At 42.5% G+C, this 15,262-nt stretch overlaps 2 protein-coding genes across 2 annotated transcripts; one reads left to right on the top strand and one right to left on the bottom strand.

The window, feature by feature from the left end:
• Positions 1-2,926: 2,926 nt before the first annotated feature.
• On the top strand, positions 2,927-4,094 carry LOC131678750 (guanine nucleotide exchange factor MSS4 homolog). The gene is made up of 2 exons (XM_058959034.1): positions 2,927-3,172; positions 3,557-4,094. Exons 1-2 carry the CDS (start codon positions 3,044-3,046, stop codon positions 3,821-3,823), a joined length of 396 nt encoding a protein of 131 aa, XP_058815017.1. The 5' UTR covers positions 2,927-3,043; the 3' UTR covers positions 3,824-4,094.
• Positions 3,990-9,218, bottom strand: LOC131678749 (ATP-binding cassette sub-family C member 10). Its single transcript, XM_058959033.1, has 4 exons — positions 8,975-9,218; positions 7,139-8,912; positions 5,679-7,082; positions 3,990-5,623 (listed from the first exon to the last, which is right to left on the bottom strand). The coding sequence occupies exons 2-4, from the start codon at positions 8,909-8,911 to the stop codon at positions 4,187-4,189; spliced, it is 4,614 nt and encodes a 1,537-aa protein (XP_058815016.1). The 5' UTR covers position 8,912; positions 8,975-9,218; the 3' UTR covers positions 3,990-4,186.
• Between the last annotated feature and the right edge of the window lie 6,044 nt (positions 9,219-15,262).

The following is a 15,262-nucleotide window of genomic DNA, read 5'->3' as shown; positions in this document are numbered from 1 at the left end:
GGGATCGACCAGCTGTACGTCCCGCTCGGACGTGCCTAGCAGAATTCCCCCCAGATAGCCGGCAGCGAAATAAAAAGTCTGGTAGAATTTCTGGGAGTCTGGCTGGTAGAACGCTACCCAGCCGGCCGGCTCAAATGCAACAACCGTTTCTCGCAGAATTTTTCGCCTTACGGTTATTAACGGTTTTTTTCTGCCGGATTTCTGCCATGCACGGATCGGCAGGACCGGTTTTGCACCGCTTCGGGTTTTGCTTGCATTTTTTCTTAATTTTTTTAAATTTTATGAATATTTAAGATAAAAACATGTCTGGAGACATGAAATCCATATTACTTACCATGTTTGAAACCAAAATCTTTGTTCCTCCTTATTTTTTAATCTGTCAAAACTATCCCTCTTTGGAAAATGTAAATATGGCGAAAATAAAACAACGATAAACAAAACAGAACCGGTGAGGCGAATCTGCCTGCCATAACTGGAAGAAGTATAGCTGAATTCTGGTAGCACCATTTTGATAATTTTGACAGCTGCCGGAATCTTGACGGATTTTTGCTGGCTGCCCGTTTTTCTTTTAAGCGGGACGGAAAGCACAGATACGCACTCATAAATTCGACGTATGTAACAAAGAAAAACAGTTTTTTACAATGTCGACATACGTCAAAAAAGTTTCTGCAAACGCGAGTGAAAGTATTTTGTGTTTAGTTAAGTCAGTACTTTCCGTACGAGTACCCGAAGTAGTACGCATACATGCTGGAGTTGAAGCGAATGTTCGGTGCTAAGACCGATGACCGCGAGGACGGGTAATACGATTTTGTTCTCCATTGATAAATGTCTAGATAGTGAAACATATGTACTTTGTTCGTAAGCTGACTTACTGTTCTCGTGTCGTGCCGAAGATCGAAATGGTTATTGCCAAGCTGAAACACTGCATTACGAGAAGCATACAGGAGTGATGCTCAACACCACCTAACTGATGTTTAAGTTCGCGGAAGAATATGTGCATCCAGAGTGCAACGGAGAGATTGTTGATGTTCCTACGGTATGACGACCAGCTATGCCCGGGATATATGCAAGGTAGTTTTCATGTTATCATAAACTCACTTATGTTATTGAGAATGTGAGGACGTCACTTATTCAGGTCGGATATTAATCCAGTGTACTTTGAGCAAGCAAATCAATTAGTGTAACTGTGACAGATATTTGCTTATATTTATACTATTTTCAAATTTAATAATTTTAAAGCTCAAAGAATAGTAAAAACCAAACGACGTAACTGTTTTCAGAATTTAGTAACAGTAATTAGTAATATCAAACGACGAATCTAACGGTGTATGATACAGTCAAGAAATCAAAATGGGGTATCATAGTTTTTTTTTCTCAATTTCAACATAATACTCGCAACAACAACTTAAAACGATTACTTTACAAAAAAAATGAAAATGTGAAATCGATGTAGGAATTTTTCCAGTAGTTTTAAAATAGGAGTTAACAGTTTACGCAAGAGACTGATGTTTTCCATTTCTCATGATTTCTACCAAAAATCTCATACGTCTATTTGAAAAAGTACTCGAAATTTGCTTATATTTTTAACTCTGTTCAAATTTGATAAAAATAACGCTCAAAGAATCGTAAAAACCATATGGCGTAAATACTTTCAGAAATTACAAACAGTCTAACCTGACTTGACGTATCTAACAACATATATTTCAAGTCGACGATTATGACAGTCAAGAAATCGAAATGACGTATCAATTTCTTTTCTCTTTTTTTACATGATACACGCATAATACGTGCAGAAATGTTACGTTACATAAAAAGGTGGGGCAAACAATGTTATATGTAAAATCGATGCTGAAATTTCTCCAGTATTTTTGAAATAAGATTCAAAAATTTCCGCTGGAAACTTCAAACCCGTTTTTCTCGGTTTCCACAAAATGTTACATACGTCCATTTGAAAAAGTACTCGAGAATTGCAGCTTAACCCTTTCATGCCCAACTTTTTTCTAGTGCATGTAATGTTTCAAAACTATTTTTCCTTAAAAACTGTGGGGTCAAGAAATACGAAAAACTTGTTTTCGTAAAGATACGTGCTTCCCTCGCAGTGCTGGAAGCTGCTCAATTTTTACCTTACAATACTCAATACAATTTTCCTAGAATATTTACAATAGTCCAATTGCGAGGAAAACGTTCCCAAAAACAGTCTAAGTTGATAAGTTTTATCAGTTTTCAATAATATTGCAACATAAAGAAGATATATGAAAAATTTATTTTCTGTCGCGAATGTAAACTGCCCCTGACAGCACTGCTCCATCGGAATCCAAATCGACTAATTATAATAACTTCAGTTCTAGAGCTGATCCGTGCAACTGTTAATACTCAAATGAACGGCAATAGTCACATTTATTAGCCTTACTTGTTTTTGTGAGCAAATCTCGCCTCAATCACAAGTTATAGCTGTTTAAAAAGGTTGTTGTCCACAAACAACATGGGCATGAATGGGTTAAATGCAATTAGATTCTTTACGGACACAGTTAACCTCACTTTTCTTGACAGTTCACTTATACTGTTTACATGGACTTAGAAAAATTTGTGGACTACCCGATTCGCTCGAAGCAAATCGCAAAGAATTTTTCTAAGTCCATGTAAACAGTACAAGCGAACTGTCAAAAATGAACACTCGAGTTCATTTGTGACGTCAGCGTCAAGTATTCAATAAGCGATTCTGACTCAATTGGTTATTGCATTTGAAACGGAATCCATAATGAATCCATTCAGGAATCCGAATAGTTTGACCGGTATCTCGCGCATAGAAAAATTTCACCACCTTTCCATCTTTCATTAATTTTTGTCCGGAAATCTTGAACATCACTGTAGCAATGCTGTCAGTTCGTTGACAGTAACATCTAATTTTGTTTACAAATATATTCATTTGGCGAAAAGGTGTTCGTAATATTTTGGAATTTAATTTAGCGAAAAAGAACAGTGAATGTTGTTTCACACTGTGTGATTCTTTTAGAATATTATTATTTAGTGCTTACTTCTTACAATGACCACCACACCGTCGATAGATCTAACCGAGTTGGTTGAGAATGCGAAAAACAAAACCAACGTCAAATGCAGCCACTGCGAATCATTGATGCTGAAACCGGCCTGTGCTGATTACGTGGAAAGCGAGGTAACTGATTTTCTATTTTGCATAGAGAAATTATTTTTAAATTCGTTTACACATTGTGCTACACCAGTGTGGTGTAAAAAATGAATAGACATTACAAATTACAAGTTTGTGTGAATGCAATCCAAAATTACATATTGGACTTAAACTAACGGTGTAATGCAATGTCGACAACGAAAATCATATTTTATTGTTAAAAAAACAAGTCAATCTTTGTCTGCGTTACGACAAATCGCTTTCCCGAAGAAGTGTAACTCCTCAAAAACGACCACAAAATCAAACTAGTGCGGCATTTGCCATCATAATACGGAATAAGCCATTCTTTTTTTCTAACAGTGGGCGTATAGTGCAGATTCATAAAATAATCGCTTTCTTTTTTTTTCAAAGTTCGATCTACCCGAAGCGCACCAGAAAACGCGCCAACAACCCACGGACGGAGGAGCCGAACAGCGGACGGAATTCACCTGCGAGAAGCTCAAGGACTTTTGGGTCGTCGGCGATATGTTCACGTTTGAAAACATTGGCCTCTCGCACACGGTTAACAACGTCAAGTACCTAATCTGTGCCGATTGCGAAATCGGCCCGGTCGGTTATCACGATCTGCAGACGAAGCAGTGCTTCATCGCGCTGCACCGGGTGAAACATGTAGCGTGAGATCAGCGTTGTGTATGATGATGATGATGATGATGCAAATGACCAGCAAAGTAGGCTGTGTGCGTGTTTAGTTTTGGCTGCACGTTCTTTACACTGTGTGTAAAAAGTCGGTGGTTTTGGGAATATTCTTTTCGGTTCTATCGGGGTTGCGAAGACGAATGACAAGTAGATTGGACGATCGATGCTGTATCGATCAGTTTTTTTCATATTTCGCTTACTTAAACAGTCTATAACATAAATGATATATAATAAAAGTTAATTCATAGGAAAACGTTATTTTTCAGGTTAAATGCTAAAATCTGGGAATTAGAAAAAAAATCAAATAACGACCTAGAACAAACTGGCGAAAATAATACAGAAAGTCTATTTTTTGGCGAAGTCAGTATTATGCTGCTCTTCCAGCATCGAATGGAACAATGTTTCCAAATTTTGGGCAAGATCTTTAGGCGGTCCCTGTTCAGCAATTTCCCCATCCCTCATCACAACGATCTTGTCGGTATTTTGTAAACCATTTAACCGGTGAGCAATCAATATCACAGTCCGGCCGCGGAAGGCATTCTTCAGAACCAGCTGAATGGCTGATTCCGATTCGAAATCTAGGTTCGCCGTTCCTTCGTCAATGAGGACAATTTTAGACTTTTTTAAAAGAGCTCTTGTAAGACAAAGTAGCTGTTTCTGGCCAGCGGACAGGTTGGATCCGCTTGGGTCTAGTCTGGCATCTAATCCGCCTAGTGCCTGAACCAAAGGGCTCGCCAGGCAGCGAGTGATGGCTTCCCATATTTCCGAATCTAAGTGGAGGTTTCGTGGATCGAGATTCTCACGAATAGTTCCATTGAATAAAAATGGATCTTGTGAAATGACGGCGATCCGGCTTCTCACAACATCCAATGGTAGCGTGGAAATGTTAACGTTATCAACGGTAACCGTTCCTTGCGCAAGTGGAACCACACGTAACAAAGCAGCTAAAACGGATGTTTTACCTGCACCGGTTCGTCCGACCACACCAATTCTTTCGCATGAGGAAATGTGTAGTGAAATGCCCTTTAAGACATGAGGCAGATGTTCGCGATACCTTAGGAATACGTCGTCAAACACCACAACACCCTGATATGGCCAACCGAACGGTGGATCAGCGGTTCCCTCGGCGTTAAGCTCTCGCTCCAGCTCGCAGTACTGATTAACTCTTTCGACCGCGACAAACTCTTGCTCAGTCTCGGAAACTGCATTCAGCAACCCAGACAGCAGTCCGGTGATTGAAAGTGAATAAGATATAGCCAGCCCGACCATCTCCGGGGAAGTCAAGTGCGCGGAAGTGATGGCAGCTAACAATCCAGCTCCGCCTACGAGGAACGCACCCAACAGTTGCAATCTCAGACCCAACCACTGCTGTGCGGCTGAAGCTGACAGTTGGGCTTTGATGCTTTCACCCAGTTTGAAAATAAAGTCCCGCTTAAAGCGAGCTTCCCCCCGCATCGCCCTGATCGTTGCCATTCCCTGGAGCGTCTCGGTGAAGTGTGCATACAGTGGAGACAGGGCATTGCTGGACAGTCGTTTGATGTCACGAGAAGCGTACCGATACTGATTCTGCAGCGTCAAGTAGATCGGGCACAATGGAATGACCAACAGTCCGAGCCAGGGCATGGCATACAGGCTGATGGCGAGGGCACCAAGCAGACCGAAAAACTGTGCCAGCAAAATGTTACCAATGAACGGTAGCGAGTCGTCGATCGTGTAGACGTCAGAGGAAAAACGATTCAGGATGCGACCCAGTGGGACGATGTCGAAGAATTCGAATTTGGTCTGGAAGGAGATCACGTGAGTAAATTGATGATTATTTTTAAAATAAGTGACTTACATAAATAACGCTTTTTAGTAGCTTATCGTGAACGCACTTTGCTGCCTTGATTCCGGCATAGGCGAACAGGAATGCACGAATGAAGGTAATCAGCGAGTTTCCTACCGCGAATGCACTGTAAATTCCCAAATAATACAGTGTAAGCGTTTTGTTATCATTCTCTGCCAGGAAAGCTTCCTGTTGTAATTCCTCTGACAACTGCGAATGATGATTTACGCCCTTCATCAGTGAAACGAAGAAGTCCCGCGCCATCGCAATAAAACTCTGAAAATAGTTTTGACTCCATACACTGCTGTACTGTTGTTGATTCAGTTCTAGCATCAAAGTGCTATTGACGGGTGGTAGCACTGCTGCTGGCGATGAGGCACCCACCCAATAGGCAAGCCATGCGTCCGTCAAGTTTCGAGACACTTGCATCAAAAGAACCAGAAAGATAACCCAAAAGCCAAGAGATCGACCCATTGCTCGCCAATAGGCACCCAGCACCTTCCTATCGAGGTGTCCAAATTCTCTGGTCTCCTCGGCCATTACACTATCCAAACTTCGGGTGTCGTCATCTCCCTTCGGAGATTGCGGTTCATACTCGACATCAAAGTTGTGCGACGAACTGTCTCCTTCTTCATCACAATCACTGATCAACGAAGCGGAACTCGTGATGTCGCTTTGGCTCACAACTCCACCTTCGATGTACAGAATCTGATTGGCTCGATTTAGAACCAGTGGGTGTTGAGTTACTATGATACGTGTTTTATCCTTCAGCAATCCAAAAATACAGTACCGCACTATATGCGAAGCCACGTGGGCATCCAGAGCCGATAGTATATCGTCCAACAGATATATTTCCTTGTTCTGATAAATTGCTCTTGCCAGCGCAATTCTGGCTCTTTGTCCTCCGGATAACGTCCGTCCTTGTTCACCCACTCCGGTGCTATCTCCTTTCAGCATATTCAAATCATAATTCAACGCACACGCGTGGATGACAGACTTATAGCGAGCGTCATCATACATCTCACCCCACAAAATGTTCTCTCGAATGGTTCCGCGCTGGAGCCAAGCCGCTTGGGCAACATATCCGAAACCGTCGTCAGCATTCCCCAGCGCCACGATTCCCTGTGTACACTTGAAATTTGCCAGAATAACTTCCAATAGCGAGGTCTTACCGCCTCCAACGGGTCCCTCCAGACAAATCAACTCACCCTGGCGAATGTGAAGATTCAAATTGACAAACCGGAAATCGACTATGTCCTCTTGGACCAGATTCAATTCTTTACGGCTGCGTTGCGCTTCGAACTCAAAGTGACCGTCCTTGATTGCGATAACAACCGGTCGCCGAGAGGATCCGGAGAATGCGGTGTCCGTCTGATGAAGCGGTTTGTAGTATTCGGCCAAGTCGATGTTTGGGAGCTACAAATGAAAAAAAAAATGTTAAAACGTCAATGGACACTCTACGTTACACTTACATCGATCAGTTCCTGAACGCGCTTCAGCGAAACCCACGCCTCGGTTAGTCCGTTCAGCACCCACGGAAACGCGTTCAGCGGTCCAATCAACATGTTCAACAGTGCCACACTGGTGTAGGTGGTGGCAGCCGTGAGTGTGCTTCCAAGCAGCACCGAGGTCCCGAACGTCAACAAACACATCAACACCGGAGTGGTAGCCCAAAAGTACACGCACAGTGCATCCAGATACTTTCGACGCGAAAGGAAGCCAACCTCTTCCCGACGAATCCGATCAATTTTATCGATAAACACATCTTCCCAAGCATTCAGCTTAATGTGCTTCGCTCCGGTAATCGTTTCCGTTGTAATGGAAATACGTCCGTCCTTGGCCGTCATCAGACCTTGCGAAAGTTGCCCTATTTTCAGTGCTATCTGCCGATTAATCGGGATCAAAATGATGGCAAAAATCACACCGGCCAGGAAAGCTAGCCCCAATTGTGTGTAGAGAAGATAAAGGGTGGTAAACAGTTGAAACGGGATACTCCACAAAGAATGAAAGCTGATGCACGAATTCACGATGCGGTCAGTGTCGGTGGACATCAGATTGAGTATGTCGGGACGAGCATTCCGCAATCCTTTTGCGGTCAGTGACTTCCGATAAATAGCCGTAACTAAGCTCATGCGCATTTTGGTGCTCACCAGCGTCATTCTCCAATTGAAATGCACCCCAGCAAAGCAACTTACTAGAGTTGACCACATTAAACCCATCGCGTAGTAATACGGTCGTATATCTACCGTGAAACAATTCTGTTCACAATCATCCGAACTGTTGGTTCCATTGATAAAATTTTCACTACGCAGTAAACCTCCAAGTAGCACCGGTCCAGCAAACCCAGAAAGATCCGCCAACAGTCGAAGCAGACCAATCAAGTAAAACTCCCATCCAAAACTCTTATGCAGTGCTTTAAATAGCGAGTGAGCAGAATTCAGCTGCTTCTGAAGTTTTTCCACGATCTGATTCATATTGAGACATTCCGGCAAATCAAACAAATCATCATTCTTTCGCAGCTTCCCGGCAACTCCTTTGGCAATCAATGGTTTCACCCAGTAGAAAAACAGGCGGGACAAAAAACTAGCATCATCCTCAATCGGTCCCAATGCAGATTCGTCGATATCCTCAAAAAAACGGGTATAAGTATGCGACAGTAGTGCCTGCCTTTCGTCGGCCGTTCTCTGCACCCGCAGATAGTGGGCATTCCCTGGAGCAATCAGTGTGCACCCGTAAGCCACGAACAAACTAAAATCGCTCACATACCAAATCCAGTACTCCGAACGAAAGTTCGTATGTACCCAGATACCGGACAGCGCTAGCAGCGAAGTCCACAAAACTATCAACCAGAGTGGCCCCCGATGACTCAACGAACCACGTTTCATCCAACTGGACAAAAATCCGATATGAACCGTCCAAGCCACAAACTGCACGCACGACAGCAGCACATCAATCGGATAAATATGCCCATGAATTCGTATCATGTAGAACACCTTCAACACCGGTAGCAGACCAAGTCCGCCAGCTGCAGCGATTCGCAACCGGAGTGCTCTCCGCTGGGTTGCATTTCGGAATACAAGCCGAAAGTGGCATCCATAGAAGAAGGAGGAAAACACCGCAAACAGTACCAGGATCGGAAGTTGCAGGCAAATTTCCTGGAAACATGGGGCCAACTCATTGTAATCTTTCACCCACGGCCGCACTCCTGAGGGGCACACGTCCGACCAGGAAAATTGCCAGGACATTCTGGAAGAGGGAAAAAGTGCGGTGCGCTAAAGAAATTAACTCAATTTTTAGATTGTATTTACCTTTTTCGATATGGAAAAATCCCCTTTTCAGCTTAGACAAGCTGACTCATGTTTTCGTATAAATTCACTTGGCTTCCAGGCTCATTCATCAACTACGGCTTTATCAGAAGTTAGTATCTTATCGATCGCACGTCCAACGATAATTCAGCAAGCGTTTTCCACTGAATATTTTTATTATTTTTCGCAAGATTAAACTGCTCGTTAAATAATGATCACAAACATTGGAGTGAAAAACAGATGCAGTGCACACATTAAAGAGGTTTCACTGTAAAAATAACTGTCAAAATATTTTGTTGTTCAACAGTGAATGCCGACTCGCATCCACACCACAATTCACGCCAACTTTACACGCTCATTTAACATAACTCAAAAGTGCGTAGCTAGCTGACAAAAATATTAAACCAGCTTTTACACGTTTAATATTTTTGTCAATACGCAGTATTGCTTCAACGCGTCAATCCCATTTGAAATGCACATTGTCAATGTCAATAAATAAATTGACAAGACTGCTTCAACCTAGAAAAACTCTAGTAAAGCACTATTTAGACTCTCGGTGAAAATGAACTTGAACATTACCTTCCATTGTTCACGGTGAACGACGTCGTGAACAGTTTCATCAGTGAACAACGATTTCACGCTCACCTGGCAGTTTACAGTTTGTCAGAATGCAATCTGTTATTTGAAGGCGAACGTTCACCGTGAACAGCGATGACATTTATATTCACCACTCCGCATCAATTCCGCCCATCGTCGCGTTTACACTCCCGGTGAACAAGTAAATTATCCACTGCGAACATATTTCACCGTGGAATATTTAAAATGATCGGGGAATATGAATATTGTTGCATTGATTCAATTATATCGAATAATTGTGCATGGATTCGCTAAGTATATTAAAGTACTATCGTTTAGTTCCAGTTTCATAAATTTCTATGCGCTAATATGTGAGATATTGGAAAAAACAATTTGGCGCACATCGAGTTCACGTTCATTTTCACTGAGGGTGTAAATAGGCCTTAAGAGAACTACGGAGACAAAAACAGCATTTTTGGTAACGTATGCACGTCCAATGTTACAGTCGTGATTCGCTGGTTGGGCCACACCCTCTGTCCAACTAACGAATTTGATTCGCTAGTTGGACCTAAAATGTATCTGCTCACATCTCTAATTATTATCAGTTTGATTGTCAAAGTGAATTTCACGGTTAAATAAAACAACCTGCAGAAAAGTTCTTTTAACTTACTTTTGAGTTGTGCGTCGCTTTCGCACTTATTAGTGTTGTCAAAAACAAAACGAGAGGTTCGACTCAGTCGAGATCTTCCGTGGGGGAAGTTACTTTTGAGTTGTTTGGGGTGAACTCAAAATTAGGTAAATTAAACTTAAATTTGAGTATAAAAAACCTATCAATGAGTTGTAATTTTTGCCGTGGTTAAATGGAAACTACCTTCAACACGGTTTACCTAATTTTAAGTTCCCCCACGATACCACGAGATTGAGTCAAAGGAACTCAATTTTAGGTAGTTTTTTGTTTCCGTGTTGACTCAAGATTTTGACTTTCAGATGCTTTTTAGTTGGACAATGGTCCAGCTAGCGGAGGTCCCACTAAAAAGCGGTCCAGTTAAAAAGTGACCAACCAGCGAATCACGACTGTATAAGGATAGGCAATGTTCGATAGTCCAATCTAAAGAGACTAAAATAACAAAGAGACGCCATGTTCCGTTTGGAATTCCAATTTTGATGTCAATGTCATTCCAAACGAACAAGAGAGTTGTCAATCGTAAATGTTTAGCATTATGTGGCATTGTTTTTAAGGAAGTATTGTTATGCAATTAATTAGAATTACTAAAGATTTTAAAGATGAAAATTATATCCTCAAACCAAATTTGTTACAATACCATCGTATTTAGAAACGATAAAGAGAAAAGGGCTTGGTTTGATGGGAACACGAAATTCAGTATGAGGGTAACGAATACCAAATGATGCAAATAATAAATTTTGGCCTAATATGGTTTTGCTGCTGCAAAATACAATTCCTGCGGATATAACTATATTTTAGCTGGTCGAGGAACTCAGCAGCACAGAAGTCGCATCGGATTTTTATATTGGTTAGAAGAAATAAACGGAATAACAACAAACAAGTTTGGTGAGGCTTGCACATTTGCAGTGTTGCCTGTGACCTGTAGCCTGGTTGCTAGTTGAATTGTTTTCACTTAATTAAGATGGCGTCTCTTTGTTATTCTAGTCTCTTTAGTCCAATCCACGATGAGGGTATCAGTTTTAACTTTGACAGTAGCTGCGGGTGGAACTGTGTTTGATGTTTTTCTTCTTCTTGTGTTGTATTCATTTTTGTTTGAAAATAGACCATCAGTGCTTTTGTTTACCAAACTATTTGAATACAGTCGTGATTCGCTGGTTGGGCCACAGCCTTGTCCAACTAACGAATTTGATTCGCTAGTTGGACAGACTGACAAATGTCAAAAACTCTCCAAAAGAGACGTTAGTAGAGTAATTGCATCTATTCACATCTCTTATAGTTGTCAGATTGATTGTCAAAGTAAATTTGACATAAGATTTTGACATTCAGATGCTTTTTAGTTGGGCAATGGTCCAACTAGCGAAGGTCCAACTAAAAAGCGGTCCAGTTAAAAAGCGTCCAACCAGCGAATCACGACTGTACAAGATTGAGGTAAAAATTAGTTCAAATGGTTTTTAGTTCGATTTATAATTAAAGAAAACAAAACGGCGAAACATGCATTTTCTTCGAGATTTCGACTTAGGCCCTTCTTCTCATATGGAATATAAAGGGTAAACTTACATTTTTAGACAAGGCGAATGGTTATTATTCACAAAATTATTCTGTAAACGCCGGTTCTATTATATAAATGATAAACAATATCTACTGTGATTATGTCTACTCGATAGTTGTTGCACATAAACGAATATTTCGATATTTTCATGAAATTTGAAGAAAAGATGCACGCGCCCTTGCATTTACATAGGGTTTCTATGCGCCCATTTGCTGAGCCCTATTAAAAAATATACTGTCAAGCTCGCCCATTTACCCAGCCCTACCCTAAGAGAAGAAACGACAAGAGGCTTCTTGCTCTTCTTAATTTCATCTACCAGGCCCTGTCGTAATTCAAAAGATAACAAGCATCCATCGTCCATACGTCTCCCAACCTTTGAACGGAACGGATCGTTATATTTCACAGTGGTGTTCGGTGTGTAAATTTCAGTGAGTGAAGGTCATCCTTTGTTCGTTCGTTAGCTGCCATTCTGCTGGTGCCGGAAGTAAATCCAGTACATTGTTTTCGCTGGTGCGGAACAATCGACGTTGTTTGCAGATAAGTTTTGCTTCATTTTTTTTCATCATTTGCTTTCTTTCCTTTTCCCTACTTTTACTCTACCTTGTAATCAAATAATAAGACACATTCCCGTTTATATAACGCTCTGCCCTCGTGCTTAAATGGCCGAGGGCGAAATTCCATCTGATGTAATCATGGAAGTCCCTGATCCCCCTAACACTCCCATTGCTCCCCGTATAAAGCAGTACCCAGAAGGTTCCTCTGGGCCTTGGGTGGTATATTTTCGGACCGGAGAGAAACCGGTTAATATACTAAAACTCTCGAGATCTGACTGCTAATTACCCGGCCGTAACTCAGATAACACGTGTTCGGGCAAACAAGATATGTGTTCTAGTGAATGATCTCGGCCAGGCAAACGCGATTGCTTGCTGTGAGCACTTTACGCGGGAATTTAAAGCGTACGTGCCTTGTGTGGCCTGTGAAATCGATGGGGTAGTGTCCGAACCGGGCCTGAAATGCGAAGAACTGTTGGAGCACGGGGTTGGCTGCTTTAAGGACCCCTCACTTGAACAGATTAAGATCTTGGAATGCAAACAATTGTATACCGCAAACACCGAGGGAGGTAAGACTACCTACTCTCTATCAGGCTCGATTCGGGTGACATTCGCCGGGTCCTCTCTTCCCAACTACATCCTCCTTGACAAGGTTCGCCTACCAGTTCGCCTGTTCGTACCGCGGGTCATGAACTGCAGCAATTGCAAGCAGTTGGGCCACACAGCCACATATTGTGGAAATAAGAAACGATGCGGCAAATGCGAAGGAGAGCATGAGGATGACTCTTGCGACAAAGAAACTGAAAAGTGTATTTGCTGCGGGGGCCCTTCACATGCTCTTAAATCATGTCCTGCGTACAAGCAGCGCGGGGATAAAATTAAGCGCTCCCGTAAGGAACGCTCAAGGCGTTCTTATGCAGAAATGCTAAAGAATGCTTCGCCATCTGTCCTGTCCGAAAATCCCTATGCTGGTTTGGCTAACGTTGAGCAAGAATCTGACGACCCACGAGAGGGAACATCTTTGGTTAACCCAGGGGAATCCAGGAAGAGGAGAAATCCAGCCTCCCCTACATTGCCTCGTAAGGGTGCCAAGGTGTCGTCCACTCAGAGTGCGCCAACTACAACCAATAAATCCAACGAAAGTGATGCACAAAAGCCGAAGCAATTTGCTCCAGGACTTGGAAATATTAATTCTAACAAGGAGTACCCACCACTTCCAGGGACATCCAAAACCCCAAGTGTCCCCTTTTTTCAAACAGATACTCAGTCCAGTAGCGGACTAATGAAATTTTCTGACATAGTGGACTTAATTTTCACAGCTTTCAATGTTACTGATCCTCTTAAAAGCCTTCTGATACGTTTTCTCCCTATGGTGCAAACATTTTTGAAGCAGTTGACTACTAAATGGCCCCTCCTTGCAGCGATCGTATCCTTCGATGCCTAAGTCATCGAACGAGGTCACCGATTCGATCACTGTTCTACAGTGGAACAGCAGAAGTATCCTCCCGAAAATCGATTCCTTTAAATTTTTACTAAATAGTTTAAAATGTGATGCTTTCGCATTATGTGAAACTTGGTTAACTTCCGATATAAATCTCAACTTCCACGACTTTAATATAATTCGTCTGGATCGAGAAAACCCCTATGGAGGAGTACTTTTGGGGATCAAAAAGTGCTATTCTTTCAACCGAATTAACCTCCCTTCGACACCAGGCATTGAAATTGTCGCTTGTCAAGTTTTAATCAAAGGTAACCAGACCTTTGTATTGCTTCTATCTACATTCCTCCTAGAGCCTCGGTAGGGCACCGAACGCTTTGTAATATCACGGAATCCTTACCGGCACCGCGGCTAGTTCTGGGAGACTTTAACTCGCACGGTACGGTATGGGGCTGTCTTCATGATGATAATAGATCAACATTAATCCAAGATCTTTGCGATAATTTCAACATGACCATCTTAAACACGGGAGAAATGACGCGGATTCCTACACCACCAGCACGCGCAAGCGCGTTGGATTTGTCGCTTTGCTCGACATCGCTACAGTTAGATTGCATGTGGAAGGTGATCCCTGATCCCCACGGTAGCGATCATTTGCCTATCGTGATTTCAATTGCTAACGGTTCAAGACCATCGGAAACAATCAATGTCTCATATGACCTCACACGGAACATTGATTGGAAGAGTTACGCGACCGCGATATCCGTTAAAATCGAATCCACTCAACAACTTCCTCCGGAGGAAGAGTACAGGTTTTTGGCTGGCTTGATTCTCGACAGTGCGAATCAAGCTCAGACTAAACCAGTACCCAGCGCGAAGACCCATGGACGGTCTCCCACCCTGTGGTGGGATAAAGAGTGCTCAGAGCTGTACGCGGAAAAGTCCACTGCATATAAGGCCTTCCGGGAAGACGGGTTACCCGCTAGCTATCAACAGTACGCGTCGTTAGATAGGCGAATGAAGAGTCTAATGAAAGCCAAAAAACGCAGTTATTGGCGCCGGTTCGTCGACGGGTTAACGAGAGAAACAGCGATGAGCACTCTTTGGGGTACGGCTCGACGTATGCGTAACCGTAATAGTACCAACGAGAACGTGGAATATTCAAACCGTTGGATATTCGCTTTCGCCAAGAAGATCTGTCCGGACTCTGTCCCGGTACAGAAAACGTGCCACGCCGCGTCTCCTCCCGATACCGCGAACGAAACACCGTTTTCGATGGTGGAGTTTTCACTTGCTCTCTTATCATGCAACAATAACGCCCCAGGGTTAGACAGAATCAAATTCAACTTGCTGAAGAATCTGCCTGACACTGCAAAAAGGCGCTTGCTGAACTTATTTAACAAGTTTCTTGAGGGTAACATTGTCCCTCATGACTGGAGGCAAGTGAAGGTCATCGCCATTCAAAAACCAGGAAAACTAGCCTCCGACCACA

This window comes from Topomyia yanbarensis, chromosome 2, assembly GCF_030247195.1.
Source record: "Topomyia yanbarensis strain Yona2022 chromosome 2, ASM3024719v1, whole genome shotgun sequence".
NCBI classification, from domain to species: Eukaryota; Metazoa; Arthropoda; class Insecta; order Diptera; family Culicidae; genus Topomyia; species Topomyia yanbarensis.
Note: the sequence above shows the minus strand (reverse complement) of the source record. Positions and strands in the feature narration are given on the sequence as shown.

Bases quoted from the DNA above. Each gene is read 5' to 3' on its own strand.
- LOC131678750 (XM_058959034.1), top strand. From the start codon at position 3,044: ATGACCACCACACCGTCGATAGATCTAACCGAGTTGGTTGAGAATGCG. The intron at 3,173-3,556 runs GTAACTGATTTT...TTTTTTTCAAAG, and splicing joins CTGATTACGTGGAAAGCGAG to TTCGATCTACCCGAAGCGCA.
- LOC131678749 (XM_058959033.1), bottom strand. From the start codon at position 8,911: ATGTCCTGGCAATTTTCCTGGTCGGACGTGTGCCCCTCAGGAGTGCGG. The intron at 7,083-7,138 runs GTAAGTGTAACG...TTTCATTTGTAG, and splicing joins GCGTTCAGGAACTGATCGAT to CTCCCAAACATCGACTTGGC. The intron at 5,624-5,678 runs GTAAGTCACTTA...ATCTCCTTCCAG, and splicing joins TACTAAAAAGCGTTATTTAT to ACCAAATTCGAATTCTTCGA.